At 39.7% G+C, this 25,437-nt stretch overlaps 3 protein-coding genes across 3 annotated transcripts; all 3 read right to left on the reverse strand.

Annotated features, from left to right (window-relative positions):
* Positions 1 to 1,304: 1,304 nt before the first annotated feature.
* Positions 1,305 to 9,900, reverse strand: LOC142379931 (dynein axonemal heavy chain 11-like). Its single transcript, XM_075465328.1, has 17 exons — positions 9,819 to 9,900; positions 9,542 to 9,706; positions 9,203 to 9,343; positions 8,856 to 9,026; positions 8,321 to 8,443; positions 8,014 to 8,207; positions 7,789 to 7,937; positions 7,581 to 7,708; positions 6,042 to 6,269; positions 5,753 to 5,944; positions 4,605 to 4,733; positions 3,721 to 3,963; positions 3,452 to 3,634; positions 3,241 to 3,356; positions 3,013 to 3,125; positions 2,783 to 2,923; positions 1,305 to 2,689 (listed from the first exon to the last, which is right to left on the reverse strand). The coding sequence occupies exons 2-17, from the start codon at positions 9,704 to 9,706 to the stop codon at positions 2,442 to 2,444; spliced, it is 2,664 nt and encodes an 887-aa protein (XP_075321443.1). The 5' UTR covers positions 9,819 to 9,900; the 3' UTR covers positions 1,305 to 2,441.
* LOC142380584 (dynein axonemal heavy chain 11-like) lies at positions 9,783 to 20,683 on the reverse strand. The gene is made up of 16 exons (XM_075466495.1): positions 20,497 to 20,683; positions 20,219 to 20,381; positions 19,232 to 19,355; positions 18,856 to 18,998; positions 17,781 to 17,942; positions 16,038 to 16,271; positions 15,753 to 15,899; positions 15,520 to 15,633; positions 15,284 to 15,427; positions 14,732 to 14,914; positions 14,520 to 14,621; positions 14,292 to 14,426; positions 12,871 to 13,044; positions 12,479 to 12,714; positions 12,251 to 12,373; positions 9,783 to 10,023 (listed from the first exon to the last, which is right to left on the reverse strand). The coding sequence occupies exons 1-16, from the start codon at positions 20,631 to 20,633 to the stop codon at positions 9,783 to 9,785; spliced, it is 2,562 nt and encodes an 853-aa protein (XP_075322610.1). The 5' UTR covers positions 20,634 to 20,683.
* A 9-nt stretch (positions 20,684 to 20,692) lies between these two features.
* Positions 20,693 to 25,148, reverse strand: LOC142379932 (dynein axonemal heavy chain 11-like). Its single transcript, XM_075465329.1, has 11 exons — positions 25,069 to 25,148; positions 24,633 to 24,760; positions 24,217 to 24,365; positions 23,959 to 24,109; positions 23,728 to 23,859; positions 23,398 to 23,571; positions 22,620 to 22,824; positions 22,186 to 22,351; positions 21,776 to 21,878; positions 21,035 to 21,274; positions 20,693 to 20,956 (listed from the first exon to the last, which is right to left on the reverse strand). Exons 2-11 carry the CDS (start codon positions 24,741 to 24,743, stop codon positions 20,771 to 20,773), a joined length of 1,617 nt encoding a protein of 538 aa, XP_075321444.1. The 5' UTR covers positions 24,744 to 24,760; positions 25,069 to 25,148; the 3' UTR covers positions 20,693 to 20,770.
* Positions 25,149 to 25,437: the final 289 nt, after the last annotated feature.

Here is a 25,437-nt window from a genome sequence, read left to right on the forward strand (position 1 = left end):
TGGTCTTAATAAACTGAAGAGTGGCGACTTCATTCATAAAAGCAAACGCTGCTTTCAAAGGCCAGCAATGCTCAAGTTCCCACCGGTTACAGCAAGTTTAAACAGCCGTCTTATTGAAACATAAGACGACTAAACATCCCCCAAAAACAAACTAAAAAAAAGGGACTTTGTTATATATAACAGTCTCATTTTAGCGACTTCTGCTTTGTAATTTGTAATATGATATAATATGAAGATAAACTAGTGTATTGTTTTGTCTTTTATTTCAATGTGCTTTGGTTTTTTAACATAAAGGAGGATCAAACTGATTAGAAGGGAATGAAAAAGGAAAGCACAAGGCAGTGGGTTCATAATAACTGAAAACATTTCTATAGTCAACACTTCCCTCTATTTTTTCTATCTATTTACAATTATGGGGTCTCACAAGAAGAATAGAAGGTGCTGTACAGACCAGCATTCATTATTACAGTTAAGATGAAAATAAAACATCTGTACTTGTGAATTTACTTTTCTTTAGAAATAACATGACAAAGCCCCAGGACCTCAGACCCTGATGAACTTCAGCTCACTGCAGTGAACATTTTTTGCAGTTATTTTGTCAACTGTACATTATTTGATATTAACTTCATTAATTGTGGTAGACTGTGGTCCTTAATGAAGACACCACAAACACATTTCCATTAAACACAAGCAAGACATAAATGTAATGCTCCCACAGCTAACTTTTGTAGCTCTTGTGGGTTAATATTTAACCTAATTTGACACTTTTTTTTCAGGAAAATATCTTGTACTTAAGTGCAATTTTAAATGTTTCTGTATGTTTTTTTCACAATAAGAACCCCCCAAAAATATATACATTTGGTGCTTTGAGGCGGAGGGGTGACCCAGATGCCCTTTTTGCCTTAAACCAGGTGTCCTGCTCGGCCTTTAACGTGACTTATCTGTGGCACGACCCCTGCTGCTCCGGGTCTCGCACCCTGCCATTTCCTCCCAAACACTGCCAGCACTGTATCATTTCCCTGTCACCAAATGACTGGCTAGCTGCTGCGGCGTGCTAATGAGAGGAAGAGAAGGCAGATGAAGAGAATCTGCAGGAAGACAGGTTCTTCATTTCCCCCCTGCAATACAATACGCAGAATCAATCTTCTGTCTTCCATGTGTCTGTCTGCAGCCACTTTGGCTGCAGGGAGGAATTAAGATCAACACAACAGTTATTAGCGTTGGAGAAAATCTTATTTGAGAAGGGTGTTGATTTGACCTCCCCCACCTCCCCAAAAAATACCAGTGTGATTCAGTGGCTGTAATTTGTATTCCACAAAGACATTTGTTTATTCTAGCATGGCACATGCCTCGTTTCCCACTGAAGATAATAAAAATCAGAAAGATCACATTCTTTTAAAGAAAAAAACAATCGTCTTGAACAGTAAGTGTAGCCTGATTTTACTGAAATCCTTTTTTATCTCCTTTCTCACTGTTTCCTTTGTGTGGACACAAATGTATTTATTGTAGCGATGTGCAACATGAAGTTAACTTTGACTTTGGAGCTGCTGCTAATACATCTACAGACACAACTCCTTCAGCCTTTATTCATAATCAGAGTCCAAATTTAATCTGAGCATCTTCTCACTTTTCCATTAACCTCCGTTAAATTGCTTTAAAAAGACAACATTCTTGATAAGGTGACTCTTTCCTTGCACTCATTCAAAGTTAAAGGTTTAATTTTGTTCTGATTAAGTTAATCAGATGCTAACAGAGAGATGAGAAAGATAAAGGATGGGTAATCTAATGTGTTGCTTTCTAATACAAAGCTATCAGTGTCTTTGAATAGGTTTTTCCAACAGGCTCGGCTGAATGAATTACACTAGTCTGTTAGTATTCTGCCTCTGCCGTACAAAAGGTCAATGTCAAATGCACCTCATTTAAAAGTCAATAGCAACCATGCACATCATCTCCTGGGAATTTGGCCCGGGAACCCTCCAGACAGCATTGTGTATCATTCAGTTAGCAGAGGGCAGCCAGAGAGCTTTTTTAATCTTGACCTTCCAATAAAATATGCTCCCCATCCAGAATTACATGCTCTAAAATGGAGACATAAGCTTCCAACAAATCATGGACAGACTCAAGGGAGACATGCAACAGTGTCAGACAACAGGTTCAACACTGTCTGATAAGTAAATCTACTTCCTTATTTTCTTCACTTTTTAAATTCAAAATGTATTCATTGACTCCATTCCCACTGCTAAAAAAAAAATCATTCGAAAACAAAAATGCTAAAATTGTATTACTGTGGTTAGTAATTATAACTAAGATGTAAGACAGTTTAGTATTAAACTGTATTGTAACATGATCAATACTGTTTATATAATAGTTTAAATACTGTTTGCATAACATTGTGAGTAGATATTAGAAAGAAAATACCTTATTCTAACTTCACTTCTGTCTCACACAGACAAGAGTAATGCAACTCCAGCCACAACCCACTTGGCTGGAGGCTGTTTGGTTTTCAGGTGGAAGGCCCAGACATATGTGGGCCCACGCTGTTTAGTGCGATACACTGGGCACTCGAAAGTGTTCTTGAGCTCCTGCTCCTCTGCAGGCACGGCTCTAACATACAGCACCGGCATGGCTGGGGTCAGATCCCTCAAGACCGCCTCCGAGATGACGCCAGCCTGAGTGTCCCAACGTGCTCCTAAAATGACAAAGGACACGTTACGCAACATTTAAATGTTGTACAATGCCGTCAAAAACTGACTGGATTTTTTCTTGGTGAAACAAATCTGACCTTCCATGAAGAGTCCATGGATGTAGGCTCCCTCCCTTGGAGGATGTCCAAAGTCATCTTTCATCTTCTTTGTTACATCCACAGTCAGAGTCACGTTGTCCAGCGGCCACTGATTCTTGCGAGCGATACTCTGCAGCACAGCTGTAAAACACGACTGCATGTTAATATTTCGGTTCTACTGGTGCTCGTGTTGTCAAAAGCGTCGTCTTCTGCATCCATTGGAATCTCACCAGTGAGGAAAGACTGTGGGTTGAAAAGTCCTGAGAGCCAGACAACTGCAGGTAGAACAAAGTCTTGAGTCCAACTGTCCAGCTCATGACAACTACATATTAGATCCCCCAACCTATAAAATAAACACACTGTTATCAACAAAGTGGGAATGTAAAGGTAATACATTATAACTAGAATATATAATAAAGTTTGAGTAATAAAATACAGATGACAGACTGAAAACTTACCAGAGTGCCAGTGTTTTGGTGGAGGGAAAAGCCAGCCTGGCCCAGGAATCTGGGACAAAATCATTGAACAGTGCAGACTGCAGAGTCTCCATACTGGAGGAGATGGTGAGTTCTCCCTGTGGACAGAGAAAAAACCCTTTGCTACTATACAATGCTACCATTATTACTGTACACATTATAGCTGGAAGTACACAGTCACAGTAAACTGTACCTTTAAGCCAAGATCGAGCTCACTGAGGGACTTCCTTATGTCTGCGAGCAGAAGATTCATGCGCTCGCACTCCTGAAAGCACACTAATGTGTGTGGGCTTCGTTCGGTTATCTTTGCCATCATCTCTGCTACATTATACTCCTCAGGAAGTTTCTCAAGAATATCATCCACTATAGACATAACCTGAGAAAAATAGTAACTTGGTTAGGTTTGGGTTATAAATTTCTCTCATTTCCTTTTCCAAAGGACATACGTCTCTGCCTGCACACCTTCTCCTCTATGCTCTGAGCTGACCCGTCTCCTCTGGCAGAGTCGTGTGGCTGCAGATCCAGCAGAGTCTTGAAGAGGTTGCCTGAAGTTACAGTGAGACAATCGAGCTCAGCATTCGGATGGAGACCGTACAAAGTCGGGTTCTCAGCAGGGAGATGTTCATTAATGTAACCGTGGTAACCGGTGAGGTCCAAGAATGGAGGAGCCAGAAACCCTGGGCACAGAAACAGCTCCGCTTCAAGCTATAAATTGATGATTTAGAAGACAAAGAAGAAATCAAAAGAAATCAATTAAGATCCACCTGAACCTTCAAGCAAAGATTAGGCTGTGTTTTTTTAGAATGAAGTATGATGGACAGAAACTACATGCAAGACAGCAAAGCACACCGATTTCTGTTCTCTAAACACTAAACAAATAGTTTTTTTTAGAGAAAGTGGAAAAGGACTAAGCAGTTTAATCAGTTGGAGTTAAACTTGAAAATAAAATCACCGTATAACACTTGAGGCAGTGTGTCAGGCGGCACCTTGCAGCTAAACATCCGTACATTGTACGGTGAAACCACATTACAAACTAGAGGACAAGGAGCCCGTGACAACTTTAAGTGCAAAAACTGCAGTTTGGTTTTACATCCCAAGAGGGCACCCTTTACCTTAAAAACAACACAAAGAAATTCAATGAAGTTGTGCAGATATTCTTTACAATTTGGCATTGTGGAAATCCATAAGATCGAACTATTTAGATAAACGAGTAGAGTTTTTGAGAATCTTAAAACTTGTGGTGAAAAACAAACAAACAAACAAACAACCAAACAGTAAAATCAATGACATCAAACACTTTAAAGTGAACAGATTATCCTCACAAGGCAACGTCAACACTGACTTACCATTTTTGTATGCATGTAGTCTTGCAGATAGGTTTTACACAGCCTTCTATCCCAGTCATCGGTAATGTGTCCTCCATACATGATCTCTCCAAAAAGATAGCACAAGTCCTCCCACGGCACCTGCATGGACTATCACAGACTTAGTTTGTAGACGAATATCACAGCACAAAAGATAAGACAGAAGGGACACCTGAAACTCTACAAAGATTAAAAAGTCATTTTCAGGAAGGGCTAAGATTTCCAAAATTGTCTCATGAAATATTTTCCGAATAGTTAAGACAGTCTTTTGAAACTTCATACAGCAACTACATGATCACATTCCAGATACATCCCACTACAAGTGATAAGTAAGGTGAAATTCTATGAAAATTATGTCTCTTTACACAAACTGATCTAATGTGTGTCAGAGGAGTCTTTCCCTCAGCAGGAGATTATGATCCGTGAGGGTGAAGGAGGAAGAAAAGAACCTGTGATTCATAACAAATTACAAAAGCTGTAGGTTCACAATCATTTGTACCTGTATTGTTTTGCAAATTGCTTCCTTCATCAGCTCTAATTGCAGTGATCACTTATGTAGCGTTGTGAACTGTCACATTGGCTGCATGTAATTACATTTAGGATAACGCTTCATTGCCCCCCTAATGAATCCTCTGTATACGCACATACAGGTTACTGTTTGGTTAACATAATGAAGGACATTCGTTTTTGGAGGGCAGAATACCTTGGAGATGTAATTGGTTATGACCAGAGTAATAGGAGTTCTAAGAGAAATGCATTAGGAGTTGTGAGGAGAGCAGCGCCAAAAGAATGGATTTTTTGTCTTTGTGAAATAAAGCTAAATTATAGGTTGTGTGTTCATAGTTATAAGAAATTTGAAAAAAAAAAAAAAAAAAAAATAGGAATGAACATTTTTCACAAATAACACAGGAACAAAAGACTCCAAGAAATAATTGGAGACACTGCATGGTAATTCAACATCCCTGTCTGACAATAATGACACTGCTAATACCATTATCATTCTAAATTTGATCGGTTTAGAAAGCAGTGGTAAAAACAAAGTAAACTTTATTTTATTAAATCAATCAATTTAAAAACATAACTTTCTAAATGTTGATGTAGTTTTAAAGATAGTAGTGCAATAAAAATACTTTAGTGTTGGCCTCCAGGTAGTTGTACAACACATTGACTGAAATGGTGAGGTCTCCTGTGCTGAAGGGGTAGTTGTGGTTCCACCCTTGTGGACCAAATTTACGGCGCTCTGTTACACAGGCATGAAAGAAGCAGAGGGAGAAGAACATGGAGTTGAACTCTTGCTCTCTGGAACACATATCCAGAGCCTCCTGAAACAAGAGAAATTTGGATTTTAAATCAGTACAAGTCGGAGCATATCATACATTTTGGATATGATATGAAAATCCTTTGAAGTTTTCTACACACCTGACTGAAGTTGTTGAGGGCTGCATGCAAACTAGCATTCATGCCAGTGGGTGGCTCATTTGTGATTTTGATGGCATTCTCCAATATGCCTCTGGGGATTACGTGCTGCTCAGGGCTCTGTACAGGTTCCCCTGTGATGAAAACCCTGTAGCTGGGATGACTGTTCACTGCTGCCGTCTCCAAAAGAGCCTCCAGACATGGCAGCCAGCGAGCCACAAGGTGCACATTCTGAACAACAAACATGTCAGAGAGCTTACAGCTAAATATCAGGGACAATGCCAAAGCAGAAAAATCAGTCATCTCAATCAGGCTTTCACTCTCTGATGGGAAGAGGATTTCCAGCCTGCTGACAAATATGTGAGAAAATTGAAATACTTACAAACTATGTTTATGGATAAAATATTGGAATGTATTTGCATGACTCCCTCTACATTGTATTATATGATTAAATAATAGAAGAATTCAAGAGGAATTTAAGTGTTTAAAAGGGCTCAAGCCTAAGTTGGACACCCATGATCTCTGATCCCTGACAGCACTGCATCAAGAATCATCATTTATCAGTAGCTGATATAACCACACGGGCAAGGGGTTATTTAGGGAAACCTTTGTTAACCATGACAATAGATTGTTACTCTCACAAATAACACTAAAAAGTTTACTCTGAAAAATAGAAGCCTAATGTAACCCATGTCCAGGGGGGCCATCATCACACGCTGGAAAAATGTGTTCTAGTCAGACCAATCAGTATTCTAGATCTGATGTGGAAGAATTGGATGCTTTGTGCTCTGGACCAAAGAAGGAAAGGACCATCCAGAACGTTACCAGCAACAAGTCTAAAAGCAAGGCACTGTGATCGTATGGGGTTGTATCATTGTACTTGGCAAAGCTCATTTACACTTCTGTGATAGCAGCATTAATGTAGAAAATTTCATTGAGATCTTAGAGCAGCATTATCCTGCCTTTAAGATGACATCTATCTTTTCCAGGGATATCTGTGTATTTTGCAACAAGACATTACAAAACCACATTTTACACACTGAAAATGTGTAAAGAATTTTGAAACAAAAAAAATAACAATTCATTGCTGGTTTACCTCATATGGCCTATTTGCAGAAATAATGTGATCTAAGTAACAAATATAATGCTTTATTGCTTGGTGACCTCATCAACTTTAAATAGTAAAACATATGTTGGTTTTATTTCCCATTTTATTGTTGACTGAATGCGTTTATCATTACACTGTCGCTTTTTCAAACTCAAATTTAAAATGATGTGCAGATAAAGATTCATCTAAAGAAATGTTTCTCTGGGCTCTGAATTTCAAAGAAAACTCTCACTGATTCATTGAGCTGCAGGCTTCTCCCTAAAGGAGCCGTTTATGGAGCTGATCTAGCCTATTATGGCTTTTATTGAACCAAATTGAGTTTATTTCCTTCGCTCTGGGGATGAGATAATATCATTAGGAGCAGTACAGGGAGGCTCCAAGAGCAGCCTGAATTCACTGCAGTTACCTACTCAGTAAGTAACAAAGTTTCTTACCTGGAAAATGACCCAGTGTCCCTGTTTAGAGGCATTTGTGAGAGCCCTTTCAGCTACTTCCTCCTGGCCCTGTCCCAGGGACACATTATGTAAAGTGCCCTGGTCAATGGAAAATCCCAACTTTAATCCTGCACACAAAGAATTTGGGAATTATATCATGATCAAATAACTTTGAATATGCATGGAAAGTAGCAAATACATGTAGTACCCAGTTTCTCTACATCTCTGAGTGGATCCACTCCAGGTGAAAGGATAAAGAACACAGGAGTTGCGGGACCACTGTCCTCATACAGCTTTTCAAATTCCAACCGGGCAGTCTCCACATATTTGGTTCCCATGTTTTCCTCCACAAACGTCCTAAAGGGAGACATTATCAAAAGGTTAGCACTACACTGTCGTTACAAATACGAGTGTACTTTGGTTAATTACTGACCTAAGTGCATAAGTCATCCTATCAGGGCGGAGTGCTCTCAGGATTATGAGCTTCTGAAGGGAACTTTTATTCTTCCAGTCCTGAGGAAGCCTTTCATTTTCAGGACAACTTGACTCAACGATCTTCCTCCAGCGTTTTGGTGAGCTCTCCATGTCTCTATCTAGGCCACTGAAGTCCTCCATTGTAGATATGCTCTAGATCAAAGAAAGAGTCTTTGTTACATCAGTTTGCAGTAGAAAAGAGCATAAAGTAAAAAACATCACCTTGTCAGGCATTACACCCCATACTTTAATGGTTGGTACTGTACCTTAATGGCTCCCCAAGCATGTGGAGAGAGGAAGATCACTGCGCTAACTTTACTAGCTTCCACTGGGAAGTGCAGCAGGAAGTGGAATTCCTGGGCATCAATGAGGCCCTGCTTGAGCAGAATCTGAGGGGAAGGACCGAGAGCAGTTTGTTATGATCCATGTGGGATTGATTTCTTTTCAATCATCAACTGGAAACTGCAAGAAAACTCTAGAACTGGGTGAACTTCTATGGGCTGAAAAAGTGGCAGTGAATGTGCAATAGCCACATAAAGGACAGCCTTCAAAGTAGCCCAATTCCTACAAAGAAAACAGTTGGCGCAATGACAGATAATTGCATTATGCCATAAGAACCAACCCCCCTGTCAGAACCAACTGTCTGAACAGCAGCCATGGAGCAAAGTGTGAGAGCAAATCAATAGCAGCGTATGGTATTGCTGACTGCTTTTAATTGAAGTTAATGTGGGGGCAGAAAAGTACTTTGATTGATGAGAATGACAGCAGGCCCCACCTCTGAGGCGGACCTCAGTCCCTCACCTGGAAGGCAGTGTGTGACAAGAAGGTTAACTTGTCTCTCTCAAACAGGCCCTGGCTGGTGTACAAGAATACAGAATAGGTGATGGCCTCAGTCAGGGTGTGTACTCTGGTCCTCACATCCTCGTCCCATTCGGCGCGCTCCATTGCTTTGTTAAATACTGAGTTAAAACTCTGGAGTAGGACAAAAAGAGGACATCCAGATAAGGTATGGGACTCAAAGTTTGCTGGACTAAGTGACAAAACAAGCTGCAAAAAAATGTTTTTAAAAAATAATCCAAAAGACAATGGAATGTAATAATGTGCAAAATGATGTTTCCCTCTTAGAGCACTTCAGGTGAAGGTTTCACCTTGAGAGAAAACTGGTACATGGGGTTTATCTTGCTGAGGTCATTGATGATGAAGAAGAGGAGTGACGCTCTCTCAGCTGCTGGGCGGTATAGTTCTCGAGCCTCGTTGATCTTTGTCTCGTTCTCTCTGGCCTCCACCACCTGTGTGTTCCAATTGCACAAAATGAGCTATTAGGCTCTCAGTCATGCTCCAAAACCCTCTCATTACACATATTCTTAACTACAAATCATTTACTACTAATGCAGTAAAATAAGGCACTTGCTGTTGTGTGACATTAAAAAAAAAAAAAACACCCAACCAAAAAAAAAAGCAGAATCATTTTGATGTAATAACCTTACCTTTTGTTGGATGTGAGCGGCCATGCTCTTGGTGTTTTCCAGTTGCTCCACCAGAGAAATATCGCCCAGAAAATTACCGTGAGCAGCAGAGAGGCGACTCAGCAGGTCATCTTCAAATCTCTTGAGCTCAATCTTGAAGTGGTTCTGCTGTGTGGTTAGCTGCATCTTGGTAAATAAGAATTCAGATTTTTTTTTTTATATGCATTTATTTTCATCTCATATAGAGAAAATGTTCCACTCTCTATCTTAAGCTTTCTGAAATTATGATCAGGTTTACCTTCAGGGCCTCAAGGTCAGGTCTCTCATAGGACACGACCTGTCCCAGCAGCTGCTCCTCCAGGCCCACAGGATTCACTGTGAAGTTGATGAGGGTGGTCTGGGCCTGGAGCTCAGGAGGGAAATGCGGATTGGCCAACTTGGTGTGAAGAATGAGTTGAAAGTTTTTGTTGTACTCACACTCCTTTCCCCCAATAAGAATATTCCTGGTTCACAGGATGGAGTGGCTTTTTAAAATGAGTCGAAAGTCAAATGACGATTAAATGGCTGCTTTCTTATGCTCAATGAAATCAGTAATGAAAAAAGTAAAGTATAATATGAAAAACAGTTACAGAAAAGAAGTGTGCTTTAAAAACAGATTTTCAATGTGTGATCACACTGACTTTGTTCTAAATAAGATTTATTTACATATAATCTTATTTAGAGCAAACATATTTTGTTGGAGGACATGAGCACTAAACAGTCATTGGGTTGAGTTTCAAATACTAAGAACTCTTTGAAACTGTGTTTTTTTTTATACATAAAAAAAAAAAAAAAAAAGCTTTTATGTGAAAGGTTCCAATGCAGCTTTTTTTATATGAGCTGTTTTAGAATTCATATTTAATTGTTTTCTGACATTAAACAGAAAATAAATGACAAAAATATTTGACTAACAGTTGATACCAATTATTTCATCAGGATCGCCCCGGACTTTCATCATTTCACTGAACTCTGCACACAACAATACGACGTATTTGCAGTAGCATACACAAAATATTTACACAAGCACATCAAATTATACGTTTAGGAAAGTCATCAGATGATTTCACCGGTCAAGTTGTAACAGTCATCCTAAAGTTTGTCAGACGTCAACATCTAGTCTGTTTAAAATTAGTTGAAATTCAGCTCAGTTGGTTTTGCAGCTGATTACCCAAACCCAATACAGAATTTTGGTACAGTTCAAATAAATAAATGAATAATATTAATAAAAAGGATCACAATGCCAGCCAATGCTTATCTTTTGCTGCGTTTCAATTAAATTAGCACTGGCTTGACGAACTTGGTGGCTTTTCATTTATCACTAATTACCCTGTGGATGTCAAACAAGGCCCCAATTTTTATGGCACAGGTTCCTCATGGCCTTGGTATGGTTCAACTCTATATCTTCACAAGCCAGAATTAATGTACTATTGATAGAACCATTACTCCACCAAATTAAAGTCCTTGCTGATGGATTGGCTTGTAGTCTTCCGTCAGCCATGAAAGGAATAATTAGTATTCATTACTTCACACTCTACAACATTCCAATTATTAATGAACTTCAGCTGTGGAGCCCTACCAGATCCATCATGGCACCCCAGCAGGTTGTATTAATCATCGACAGAAACAAGTGTGTGGGTCATCTACAAGGGATAAACTTATAATCAGATTTACCATGATAAATTGTTACGTCTGGACAGACGGGACTTCAAAAAGAGCTCAATGAACATACACCAAGAAACTCAATATTCATGGTCACACATGACATCAGAGCAAGAAAGATGTAAACATTTCTGAGGAGGAAATCAAACCAGAACATCAATATGTGGGTTTTTTGTATTTATGCTGTTGGTTGTCCAATTTATGGAATTTACCCTATTTTTTCTTTTCAAAAAGGTAACTGAGATACTTGCAAAGCTGCTACTTTGCTGCTTTTTGTTTTTGGTGGAATCTCTTTACTGTATTTGTGAAGTGGATTTCATTTTAAAATCAGGTGTGAAAATGTGACAGGTTTGGTAAAATGTTTTAAACAAGTTGGCACTGGCAAGTCTGACTTAATGATAGATAATGGTCATCAGTTAACTTTAGTGGCCTTATTTAAATAACACCCGTTTATGATCCCACCACTGCTTAAGATAATCTAGATACAGAGTTATCTTCAGTTTAGTAATGGTTGTTTGATGGAAGCATCACCAAAGTGTTATAAAATCAGTGACCGCTTCAATGGATCCATATTGATGTAGGATCACAGAATCAAGTGTGTTACAAGCCAGCATTTTGTGGGAGACACATCCTTATACATAACCATGATGGTCCTCAATTCAGCTTTTACGCTGAGGCTTCGCTGTTCAATATTCATCACACCTAAAGAATATAAACACACAAATATACATCTATCACCGGTCTTGAGGGGCCAATCAATATGCTGGCCTCAGGGATTCTGGACACGTGCAGTAAATTCATTTAGAATCTAAAGAGTGAGCAATAATAATGCATTCACTCATGTCTTACTCGTGTTTCAAAGCTCAGTGAGGTCCAGCCATCTGGCAAATCTGTACTTATTGTCTCGTACCACAGAAACATTGGGACAAGTTGTGGGCATATTGACTGATGTATAAGCAGGAATATAAAAAAATATTCTTTTTTTTTTTCTTATCCTTGGTCTTTCAAAGCCCAGCATGTTTCCATACTAACCTTCCTCTCTTAATAGTTTTTCTTCCAAGTAGAGGCTCCAGGACTGAGTCAATTTTTTCTGGCAGATTCTCTATCAGGACCGTTTCACCACAGACAAGAGCTTGTTCTATCACATCTAGATATCTGCACAAAAAAAAGGGAAGATGATAAACACACAAGGTTGGGCACGCACACTTTTAAGTAATACCATCACTCCCTGAAAAATTAAATCTGACTGTTCCCTCTCACCCTTTCTGTCCCAGCTGCACCACTCTCAGCACTGACCCAAGTCGGTTTCTGATCCACTTGATGCCCTGCTGCTGTGGGTCTATGATGAGTGGCCAACGCTCACTGGTGGTCAGGATGGCAGCATTTTCAGTAGACATCCTATCATTTGGCAAGCCCTGGTTATGCCAGGCAGCCACGGTGGCATCATCTGTAAGCATGAGGACTGGATCCAAGCCGTCTGTCAGGGGAACAGAGACCTAACACAAAAACAGAGGAGTGATGTCAAGGTAGTTCAACTTCTAATAAAAGAGTACTTCACACTTCACAAAATCAACTGTAAATGTCTGCGTAGATAAAGGTTTTTACTTCATGAACAACTACGGTCTTTATTCTGTTACAAAACTGGACCTCACCTTCTGAGACTCAAGGAAAGGAATCCATGCATTGTTAAAAAGCTCTGCACGATACTGGCTGGTAAAGTAACCCAAATAAGAGACGAAAGCTGCAGTGAGGAGGACATCACCACACAGGGTTTTCTGTTGGTTTTCATACTGGACAATTGCCTGGGACCAGCGCTCTCTCTCAGACTGCAAGACAGTAAGACAAGGTTTCGATATGATTTGGAAAAATACAAACATTAATCCAAATGAACAAATCATGATATAAAAATTACAAAAGAGTCAACAGTGCTTCAGGCACACAGTAAGGTGAATCTGCGCTTTCACATTCCATTTATTATACAAAGTTCTAAAAAAAATTAAATAAATGTAAGCATATTACTGCAAAACCCTTCCAATAGCTTTCTAAGTTTTGCAGGAGATTCACTCGGCATCAATTTAGCATTTATTTAAACCTTCAATACTATGACTGTGATGGCCTGCAACAATAAATCATACATGGCATTTTCGTACAAGGGGCTGTGGATCTAGAATATGTCACATAATAAATTCTCAGACAGTTAAAAATCACTATAATTTTACTCTAATGCATTATGGATCGCTTGTAATATCACTCAGTCTGGGGTGAGACATTGTTAATTTCCAACAGCTGTTGAGGCTTTGAGGTAAGTTAATGATTAAATATAGAAGGCCTGATTTATTAGTCTGTACACTATTGCTTCCAGGTCAATGATATAAAGACAAAACATTTATCTTGATATGCTTAAAAGCCAAGCTGTTCCATGCAACCCACATTTATTTTCTGGAATAAGAAAGTCGAACTTGCCAAATGGTCACTGAAATGGCCATCTTTCATTTCACATTAGCACCAATTAAAATAAAGACCCCCCCAAAAAAGGTAACGGGTATGAATGAAAACTGTTGAATATAACATTAAACTAATTATGGGATTTTGAAGCATTCAGTGTTCATATATGTCATATTCATTTTTTTACAAATCTCTCCTGACAACCAATTTGATGAAGAAAAAAAAAAGCAGTAGCAACTATTTCTGTGCACACACACACACACACTGCACAGAAACAGGGCACTGCTTGAGTAGCCCTCTGACCATCCCTCTTCCTTTCTCAATTTGCAAACTGCTCATCCAGCCAGTTGCTCTGTTCAGCCATGCATTTTCTGTGGTCCAGCCCTCTCTACCTATCTCACATGTCCTCAGTATGCTGCTGGGCCAAGCTGTAAAATCTCCCCCTGCCTGATCCACTCATACAACTGTCAGACTATCCTGCCAGGACATTACAACTTTTAGTCCAGATTACTGATGCAATTCGATAACCAACACCTCCCCATGCATGCCCGCAGCAAATTTACAGTCAATTTTAGGCCAGGTCAGCCACCAATGACACCGCCATATTCTTCAATATCCCAATGTTTACCACTAAGCCTTTGACTAGTCGGTTGGCCAGCTCTATGGTCTGGGTGGTTCGAGTCACCTCCTCCTGACAACTGATTTTCTCAGCTGTAGCCCTTTCAAACTGAGCTGTGAGGCTCTGGAGGCTGGCATCGAGATCCTACAGAAACAAAAGAAGGCATGCAAATCAGACACCATTAACAAAATCTAGCTTTTAGGCTGATTAACTTAAGTATAAAAACATTGCACTCACTGCCAATTTGTTTTGAACTGCCAACAATTTGGATGTGGCTGTTTCTAATTCTGCATTAGCTTGCGATAATGCACGCCTCTTTGGAATAACCTCACAATAAATCTGCAAAAATAAAGCATACTTTATGAAGAAAGCTCTATAACGACAAAGAGATGCTCTTTAAAGAAAACGTATTTATAATAATTATAGCTTATTTGAAGGTGACATCTGACCTCGTAGTATCTGACAATATTAATAGTCCAGGCACAAAGACCAGCTGCAGCTGTAGATTTGGTCCAAACTAAATCAGGGTGGAAGTCTGGGTTTCTCAGATATTCTTGTTTCACCACAGTCAGACAAGACTCTTGGATGTGCTCTTTGTCGTATGACACCAGGGCCTGCAGGAAAACATCCACCTGACAAACATAAAAACAAACCAGGCAATACTTTAAAACCTGCAGAAGCATTTGGAGATATGAGCATTCGAAAATTGGGATTAACGAAACCCAAATCTAAGACGCACATACAAACATGTCATGAATCATAAAGAAAATTGATGCTAAAATCAAAATGCATCATTTTATGGCCAAACTTGGATTCACATCAGAAGGAGAAAAGGAAACAGGTCAACACACTTAATTCACCAGTGGGTGAGCATATTCATAGAGCTATCCTGCTGTAATGTGAGCATCGGAGAGCCGTTGGGCAGGTCCAGGATCAAGGCCCTCTCACACATGAGATTGACATTAATCAGGCACATGCGATATACATCATGACAGCTTAACCTTGCCCATGAAGGCCCGTGCCGCCTTCCAGCTCCGATCCTTAGGCACGCGACCGCGCGGTGCTAGCAGGACCATCACAGCTGCTGCAACGTTGATTACTGCGGCTGGAGGGTTTGGAAAGGCCTTCAGCTCAGTAAGATTCACCTAAAATAGAGTTATATGTATTAATATAATCGTATGATCAAAAACACTGTAGATTTGATGGAATCTTTATCTAGTTTGATTGAATGATGCACCTTGTTAAGGGTGTCCAGTGCTGCAACCGCAGCTGTCAGTGATGGCTCTGCCTTGGCTAGGTCATTTTCACACTCTTTCTGTTTGACAGCAATTTCTGCCTGCATGACAGAAACCTGTAGAAAAGCAAGCACAACATACTAAATCACAACAGGTGTAGGTGGTGAATGGTGAGATATGTAAAATGCAATGCCAAGAAGGGGAATGAAGACCAGGTGATGGAGGGTTATCAAACCTTCTGTGCTTCCACATCTGCAGCCTCTCTCTTCTTGCTGATCCTCTCAGTCTGCTGTCCAATCTTTGTTATCAACGTTTCAATATTTTGGTTTTTAAAGGTCAACTGAGCTTCTTGCAATGCCAGCTTGGCTTTTAGATCTTCCACCTAACAAAGAAACACAAAGAGTTCATATAATTCAATATGCAATTTAAAGACGCAAATAAATAAAAACATTTTTTTTTTTTATTTTTTTTTTTTTAAATCCTAAACGAGCACCCTAAAGAACAGAATAAAGATGTTTACCTGAGCAGCAGTGGTCTGGAGTTTCTGAAGGCCGTTGTCGAGTCGGTTCATCTTGTGCTGAAGCTGAGCCCGGCTCTTCTCCAGAAGGTTTCTATATAGGGTGATTTGCTGGAGAAAGCTCTTGGGGGTGGTGTAATTGTACCTCTTCTCATTGCACTGGTATTTTTCACTTGCCTGGTTGACACTGGTGTGAACGTAGGCCATGAAAAGACTGATGGATTCCTGGACGGCAGGCTATAAAAATAAGCAGACAAGTGAGAAGAGGGGAGAGCAGGGTGAGCTGGATTGAGTGGAGTTTAACATCCCCAACCTGATGGGAACTGAAATATTATCTTCATAAACTTTGAATTCATCTACAAGTTCTGCCATCTTACTAGGCTGGCCCTGACTTTCTCAATCTGAAATTTAGGTGCAGCTAGCTGAAATGATTATATTTTGAAACCTCTGTGAAAATAATGTATTTATAGCACTGACATGGAGCTTGTAAAACATGCACACTGTTTAGGTTATATCTGGTGTCCTACAACTTTCTAAACACTGTCTACAACAGCTGTGGTACAACAAAGTATTCATCACGTGGCACACAGTCTTCATTAATCACATAGTTAGCGATCAATTAAAGCTAAAACAAATGAGCAGAGAATATGAGCATCAAACCTGACCATAACTCACAAAAAGCCATTGTTAATGATCATAGAGCCAGTAGGGGAAAAAAAAAAAAAATCATTATTAATTAAGATCTGACATAATGCATTTTGACAAAGCATGCTGGGTTGAGTTGAGATGCGACAGAAGTTCATTGATTGGCCTTGTATGAGAACTATTAGCAGGTTGTGCATTTCTAACTTTAAATAAATGATCATTTAATTTCTTGCTTTCCTGCCTCCTAAAGAAGATAAACAATCATTAGTGACTTTATATATGAGGTTTTACATAGTTTTTTTTCTTTTCAGATTTTTAAAAGCACACAAATTCTACGGAACACCAGGCTAGAAACGCCCACAAAACGTATTGTATCTTATTGTGTTTCCCCCCCACCCCTGCATAAATAATAATCTACTAAACCTGTAGCTACAAGCATTACTGATCTCAAACTTTCATGCATTTTTAGTGCTTAAACTGCAGCTACCACCATTATTTATTAAAACTACTAACTTAACAATACCACAGCTACTATGACTACTAAACAAATTTCTGCACATGAGCATCCACACATGGCCAGATGTACGGACACAATCAGTGGGAAGTAATAGTCTGGCACATGTTCATATATGTGATGACACTTCCTGGTTGTGACAGCTGTGCCACCTTAGAGGGTCGTTATGTGCTTAATCAGTCTTCTCTCATTAACATAAATGACTCTGGGTTGTGATCGTTCAACTGCTATGATGGAAAACAATGATATGCCTGTGCTCACAGTGAGTCTCCAGGCATGTGTTCAGCAATTTGTCACTACCTCAGCAGAGAACTAATGATGAGGGATCTTTGGAAAAGTTAATCCAGCTGCACTGAAATAATTAGAAGGTGTTCATTAAAGTCTAAACCAGCTTGGAGTATCAGGATACATGACAAACATTTGCAAACCTTTAGCACACATGCGTGTATGTGCTAATATTGTTATTTTCAGTGGAATTACATGGTTTAGACATAGACAGTGAATAGCAGGGAGACAGAAAATGATAATTTTACTCAGAACTTGACTGTTAGGGTGAGAGTAATGGGACATGGGTTGAAAAGCCTGACCTCAATGCTTTCAATCTCCTGGATGAACGTGTAGCTGACCGACTGCAGAGCTTCAGTTGTCCAAGGATGAAACCAGTCGATAGTTGTGCAACTGATGAGGGCCGGGAACTGACGGGCCCTAACGCGCAGGTCACTGCCCACAGGAGACAAACACAGCACTACCTAAAGGGAAAACAAAGAGTCACCAGAGCACAGTTATATCAAAAAGTCTAAAAAGTGCTTCACTCAGCCTCGGCATTACAAGATATACAGCAAGAGGCACACAGGAAAATCAATATAGATTATACATGTCAAATGATGCGTTTTACAAAAGGGAAACTCATAACTGGCAGCAGTCTGTACCACCACTTTCATCACTGTGGCATGTGGACAGCAGCCACATTCCCAGTGGGCCGGAGCAGACGGTGACGCGACCAGAGGCCCTGGCGCAAAGACTAGCTGGATGCCACACATGTTTACTGAGAAAAACGTTTCCTTCCTTTAACCCCCAATTTGTTTGGCTTGGTTAATCCGGCTTGTCAAACATATTTAATAATATTATACAGCAGCTGTGCTTTAATTTCCTGGCTAAAAAAAATGCCCTTGCATGTGTAAGAGTTGCTCATTCATTTCTTGTTGCTAACGTCAGCTGCATTGGTACTTTCATCCGCAATCTTTGGTAAAACACTGATCTGGTTTGCTATTTCAGTTTATTGCATTTAACAGACAGGCGTTTACATGTTCTCTAATCTAATAGTTAATCAAAGCAGTGCATACAACTGAAACTGAATTATTGGATCAGTTAGACTTGTTATACAACTATGATACTAATGAGATGCTTGTACTACGCTTTGTTTAAATAAGCTTTCTAAAACCTTGGGGTTTTTAGACAACTTAAAACTGTCTACTAAAACCTTTCATTTCCCCTAAAAAAAACTGGAAACATGACATATAAACCATTTCAATAACTAGAAATAAACAAGATAAAAAGCAGGTTATGTGGAAGAGCAACTATAAAACAATATATCTTGAGGGACACAGTTAAAACGCTACAGGTTAAAAAAAGACAGCACAAGGAATATAAAAAAAACTGGACCGTGAGTTGTCGTCGCACTCGGTCTGTGAAGAATCTCCAACAGTTCTCCCTGTTCTCCAGCAGTCCGAGGCCTCGTACCTCACCTCTCACACTGGATACAATACCTTCAATGTCCTCCTCACCAAAGAGCTCAGGAATTTCTCCTGGAGTAGAAAAAAAAAAAGTCGTAATGATGAACTGAAGCACTGGTAATTATTATTTGCTTTTTTCAAATTTCAAAACGGTTTCAAAGAACGACTGGAAATTTGATAATTGATGAAGTGCATTCATAAAAAAAAAATTGTGTTATGGTGACAAGGGGTATGTGTCAGGAAGACAGGTGAAGCAGACTGGATGGATGTTATGGATTTCAGCTGTTATGGATTTCAGATCTGACCTGATGCCAGTAAGTCATTAATAATGACCAGAAAGCGCTCATCAGGTATCTGCGCATCAGTCAGAAGAAAAGCCACACGCTGATTCTTTACTCCAGTCTTTAGGAACAACTCTGCCAGATCCATCTGAGAAAAATATCAAAAATCAAATTGTTCAGAGTGATAATCAATTGGACAGATAATACCTTGACTTTTTAAGAGCTATTAAAAGATTACATTGACAAACTTGCTGCATCGATAAGATATTAAAATATTTCCAAGTGGCTTTTAATGGTATTTGACAATTATTTTCTGCATCACCAAAGAGGATGAGCAAAAACTGAATTACAGCAATATCCTGCATGCAAGGGTGGGATTTTTAGATAAGTAAATTATTCACTGTCACGCCCAGAGACTCTTGTTTTTAGTTTTCATGTTTAGGTTATGCTTTTGTTTTCAGTCCATCTTTAGTTTTTTTGTCATGCCTTAGTTTCCCTGCACTCTGTTTATTAGTTCACTCACTTCACCTGTGTTTTTTCCCTCAGCTGCACTCACTCCCCAATCACTCACTCCCTATTTAGTTTCCTGCCTCCCCTGTCAGTTTTGCCGGATCTTTGTTGTTGTTTGTTCCATCCATGTTCCACGAGGCCAGAAAAACTAAGTATTTATTCCATGTCATGTCAAGCTAAGTCTTTTGGTTTTCATAGTCAATTTTTTGTTTTGTCACAGTTTAGTTTTGGTAATCCGGCTCAGCCGTGCTTTGTTTTGACTTTTCTGTTTTTGAATTAATAAATCTTCCTTATTTTTGAAGTCCGCATCCGTGTCCACCCTTCCACACCCAAACCTGACATTCACATTACAACAAGATCCTTTAAAGACACGTCTGTGGATAGTTACTACAGCAGAACATGCACATTTTCATAAAAGCATATAATTTGAATTTGTATTATGCTTTACTGTGATTTCTTCACGACTGTATGGTTTTAATAGAATTATTTTTATTTTTTTACCTTGAGATCCTGGACGCTATAACCCTTAGTAAGAGTGATTTGGAAGACTTCCACAGAAGATACGTAGGCAGCCAGACGAGTCAGGCTCTGCTTTCCACTACCCCCAACCCCGACCAGTAAGCCATGACCCCTTGGAGCCTCCAGGATACGACTGATGCGGCAGCTGGTAACAACACAATCTTTGTTAAGGATACAGATAACCTTTATCTATCTGTAGTCAGTAAATTATTTCTTTTTAAGTTCTCTATTTTCAGTGGGATTATTATAACAGCACTTACACATGTTGCATAGCATCCTCAAACAGCACGAGATTCATGGCTGGATGGAGCTCATTATAGCTTTCCAATGCATCTGTGAGGACCGTCTTGAGCGTAGACCAGTCGGCGACAGGAGCATAGGAGGGTTCCTCACCCATGTGGGAAAAGTGGCAATAGAGGAGGGGCTGTTTTTTCACCTTTTTTTCCTCCACTCCCTGGGAGAGGACAAGCATAACTCTTTCGGTCAATGTCCTAGTCTGCAGATGAAGAAAAGCCCTTTATTCTCTCCTTTTTTTTAGATATATAATCTGCATTCCACCTCAAAGCATTCATGCACAGTCTCCATTTGGATCTTCCGGAAAAGTTGCACGTCTTTGATATCTTTGAGTCTGTCTGAGTACACTCTGCTGGACTCGTGGAGCCATAACAATGCCATGTCAATGTTTTCCTCCACACTCTCAGGCCCACATAAAACGATGCCCTTAAGAAACAAAATAATCAATTATATGTTAAATCACTCATAACTCCAGTGGTAGTATGTGACTAGTATGAGCACTACCTGAAAGACATTAGACATGTCTCGAAGATTGAAAATGTAGTGAAACTTGATGGCTGTAGGCAGAAAGTTGTGAACCATCTTGTGATGAAGAGTTATAGCAGCTTGGACCACAGCTGCAACACTCTTCTGGACCATCGGACTGAAAAGCTGCTGTTTCAGGTGACCACACAAGATCTGACTGTAGATTGACGTCTGAGCCTCAGATGGAGGAAAGTTCACTGCTAACACTGAAAAATGTCTCTGATGGGAGATAAGGCACAATGCTCTTTTAGAAAATGCATAGCAGTGTATACAACGTTTTCAAGGATGAACTCTGAGTGCCGGAACTTCGAACACATCTGTTGCATGCATAGCTGATGGGCTTTTCTAGAAATAATATATCTAAATATGTCACTTCATGCGCTGATGAAAAATTATATTTTCATAATTATACTATTAGGTGTGTGTTATTTTTGTATGTTTTGAGTTAAATTCATTCACAAAAAAAATTACCAAAAACAACTATAAAAGTTAAAGATGAACTAGAATCATTATCATCATTTAAAAATGTTATACTGGCAACATTTTCATGAATTCTACTTTGGCCATGATATTCTCATCTTATTCAAAGACAAACTATATTTCAGACTCCGTTTTACCATCTGAACACATCTGATTTGTAGTAAAAAATAAATGATCCTTGAATAGTATTTTAAAGCTAACTTCAGGAATGAAAAAGGGCCGTTTTACTGACAAACATACCTGTAACCTGGGGTTGATAGTGAAACTCCCGGCAGTTGGATTCATACAAGCAACATACTGAGTGTTTTGTATTTCTTTTAAGGTCAGTTTTTGTCTGCCGTACCTACAGAAGACAGGAAAATAAAGAATGTTTCAAAGAATGAATAAATTCGCAAGAGAGTCCCACAACTGGAAAATTAACACTCCCAATTTATTCTTATACAGTTTATTTATATACAATTAACCTGATATAGTGTAAAAGTTGTGTGTTGCTATTATTGCATGTCTGTCTGTTCTGGAATATTTTTTGTTTGTGGGTTGTGGAGAAGCTTTTTCTTTATCAAAATGTAGGATCTCAGATTACTCAGTGTCACGGCGCACAGATTAACGGACTATACTGGATCTGACTTGGGGTGTGATGGCCTTCTCACCAGTGCCCGTAATCCAGATGCTGGCGTATAAGTGCATGAGGCTGTACTGTTCCATAGTGGTCAACAGCTGGTATGTTCATGTCATCTATAAAGTAGATGAGCCTTCTGTTGCCTACAAGGGAGTAGCATCTGCCTGCTCTTTTCTCTAATGGTCGCTCTAGGATCTCTGCAAGACAAAGCAACAACAACACAGAGAATTCAACTCAACCAAAATATGCTTTGCTGTTAAATAGAATTTAAAAAATTTATAACAGGCAGCATGATTAAAACGAGCTTTAGAAATGGGAGGATTTCTGAGTAAGATAACAGCGATAAAGCATGAGGATAAAGTTTTATTCCCATCTCCCTCTCCGAGTCTAATAATTACCAGCAGATGGTGCTACAGTTGTCTTGAAGTTCTAATGCGCACCACAGAACAATCCAAAAATATTCACCTTGCAATGTGAGGGAGGTAGTGTAGTAGTTGAAGGGTACTTTTGAGGTCATGTAACTCTCTGGCAGAGAGTCTAACTTGTTCCCGACAAGTGCAGTCTTTCCCACTCCAGCATTCCCCACAAGCATCACCGGCTGCCTCCTCTCCAGCAACAAGTCCATGAAGTAGCACAGACGCACAGTCTCTGCTGTGTGCACCAGAACAGCCTGCAATCATGGAAACAGCAGGAAGACACAGAACAGAAACATGGTTATTATGGCTTTCTTTGATTGTGATTTATTGACAGACATGTGTTCAGTGAATTGTATGTGATTTATAATTTCTTGTATTTCCTCAGAACACCACAACTATTCTGTCATAATAGCATCATTTGCTCAGAACAAAACCCCACTAATTATGGCTCAGCAAGAGCCTTTGGAGCATTCACAGCTGTATGCAGGAGCATAAAGAAAGACAAAAGAGCGTGGGTGATAGCTCAAGCCTTGTTGCTCATGCCTTCACCCCCACACACTCTGGTACAGGGAGTGGTAGATGGTAATCAGACACAGTGGCAAGCCTATCATCCATTCCAGCACCCCTGCCATAACCTCATGATTTGACTTTACCCTCACTTATTATGTTCATTGAGGCATGCGTACATTTGTAATATCCCTATATTGTTCATTTTGGTTATTTTGCTTCTTGTCATCGCGACTATTTGTCAAACCATTTTCAAAAGTTTGTGTTTCTTTCACCAGGGCCCATCAATGTCATAGTTACAGTAGTTTTTAAGTTCTCACCTGAACTGCTGTGCAAGTTTCCATTGCAAACTGCGGCACAATGTCACTCCAGGGCAGGAAGCGCCTGCTTTGATGGTCAAGGTAGTAGTCAAAAACTGTCCCCTGTGCTGGCAGCTTCACAGTCTTCATTTCTTTGGTCCACCATTGACTGAACTCTACCCGATAATCATGGAGCTGAATAAAAAAAAAAAAAATTCAATATCATACACAAAATATCTCTACAAATACAAAGAGAATGTCATTGTCACTGTACATCTTAATATGTAAAATATACTTTGGCTCGTGATAGCATACTTTACTTTGTTCACTTGAACTAAATTAAACAAATACCTGATCTTGGCAGATGCCCCCCCCAAAAGCCCAGATGCAGGCAAAGGTGAAATAGGTCTCGTAGATTTCACGAGGCGACTCTGACGGAATATTCTCTGGTGTCAGAAGGCAGTCAAGCAAAATGCAGAGTGTCTGAATGAGAAGAAAATTTATTATTATATTGCAATCTTCCAACTGTGAAGACTTACAAAGAAGAAAGAAATACACTGTGTATGCTTGTGTGGCGTGCACCTGCACCATAGAGATCTCTGGGATGGGAGTAATTGTCTTGAAAGTGTTTTTCATCTTTTCTAGACAAAGTGGAACGTATTTCTCAAACAATATGGTGAGGTGAGCTCTTTCTGTCTGGCGTTCTCGTTGATCAATCCAACTGGCAGCGTACCTGGGCAACAATCCAAGACACAGAAGATAATGCAAAAGCAGCCTCATACTAGAAACCTATTTGAGATTATGTGAATATCAACAGATGAATGATTCTCTGTAACTCACGGGTTCCAGCCCAAGTCCTGTTGGTTTACATAGAGTATTCCCGCTCTGGATACAGTGGCAGGAGTGGCCATCCTAAGGTGACTGATTTCAAACACCAGTCTCATGGATGAGGTGAGTGGTACTCGCTCATTACTGGCTAAAGTCAGGACCTAATATAGATTATGAAGCATTATATTAAAAAAAGTAAGAAAAAAAACACTCCATATCTGATCAGGTCAGACAAACTTGCTTTGGACTATTTCAAAGGCACAAGATCGCTGTGACGTGATTAATTGTTCTGAAAAAAATAACCCCCGAGCACTTTCACTCCAGGAAGTGATTGCTGAAGGAGGGGGAATGAGACATCTTTTTCTGTATATACCACCTTGGTTGCTATGTGTTGCACAATAGTGTATGAGTGAACAGGAGGGAGGTACCTTGTTATCATCCATCACTGTGTTGAGTGATTCAATCCACATCGGATCAATGTCTCCATCCAACACAATCCACTTAGGCCCAAGGTGGGAGATGTTTGCCTGCTCTCGCATCAGTGATGAAAGCAGACCTTGCACAGAGATAGAGATTGCAAAGTGTAAGCGCGATTTACACATGTGAGTAGAAACACATAGTTCTCTTCTAATTTTGTTATCGTGATCTAAAAGGCAGACAAAGAATAGTTTTCATTATAAAACAACAAATAGACTCATTCAAAAGTTATCCCACCCAGTAGATTTGAGGTGAGGTGGTATTTGTCTACCCTTTGCCGGTATTTTCCGTGTTTCTTAGTATTTGGCTGTGTCAAGACCAAATTCTGATGGCAAACAGAAACTGAAAATTGTTGCTTCGTGTGCCTTTAAATTCAGGTCTGTTTACCATCTTTCCACTCCCGTGTTGCAGGATGAATGAAACCAAATAGTTCATCTCGGTCTATCGCCTTTGGATTGAGGTCATTCCAGACTGGTTTCCTCCTCAAGTTTACATTGGTTTTATGAAGAACTCTCAAGATCTGTTGAAAAAGTCAGTACCTCACATTTGACATCTGTTACAAAATGAAGGAGAGTATCTAACTTCACAACCTTTAAAATAGAAAACTAAACCTGGCTTTTCCCGGTCCCTGCATTTCCAACAACAAAGACAGAGTGACGCACTGTCATGAGTTCCTCCAGCTGCACCACCTGACGAAAGTAAATATGTTTACAAGAGGATCCGGCAATTTTTCAGGCAGTTTTACACAATTTCATG

Source organism: Odontesthes bonariensis, chromosome 5 (genome assembly GCF_027942865.1).
Source record: "Odontesthes bonariensis isolate fOdoBon6 chromosome 5, fOdoBon6.hap1, whole genome shotgun sequence".
Classification (NCBI taxonomy): domain Eukaryota; kingdom Metazoa; phylum Chordata; class Actinopteri; order Atheriniformes; family Atherinopsidae; genus Odontesthes; species Odontesthes bonariensis.

Coding starts and splice junctions, on each gene's coding strand:
- LOC142379931 (XM_075465328.1), bottom strand. CDS start 9,706: ATGCAGCTAACCACACAGCAGAACCACTTCAAGATTGAGCTCAAGAGA. Junction 9,344..9,541: donor CCGCTCACATCCAACAAAAG/GTAAGGTTATTA, acceptor TGGAACACACAG/GTGGTGGAGGCCAGAGAGAA. Junction 8,444..8,855: donor TGTCACACACTGCCTTCCAG/GTGAGGGACTGA, acceptor CCTTCCCCTCAG/ATTCTGCTCAAGCAGGGCCT.
- LOC142380584 (XM_075466495.1), bottom strand. CDS start 20,633: ATGGGTGAGGAACCCTCCTATGCTCCTGTCGCCGACTGGTCTACGCTC. Junction 15,634..15,752: donor CAGATGTGGAAGCACAGAAG/GTTTGATAACCC, acceptor GCTTTTCTACAG/GTTTCTGTCATGCAGGCAGA. Junction 14,915..15,283: donor CACGGGCCTTCATGGGCAAG/GTTAAGCTGTCA, acceptor TATGTTTGTCAG/GTGGATGTTTTCCTGCAGGC.
- LOC142379932 (XM_075465329.1), bottom strand. CDS start 24,743: ATGCGAGAGCAGGCAAACATCTCCCACCTTGGGCCTAAGTGGATTGTG. Junction 23,572..23,727: donor GGGGCATCTGCCAAGATCAG/GTATTTGTTTAA, acceptor TTTTTTATTCAG/CTCCATGATTATCGGGTAGA. Junction 21,275..21,775: donor CTATCAACCCCAGGTTACAG/GTATGTTTGTCA, acceptor ATCTCCCATCAG/AGACATTTTTCAGTGTTAGC.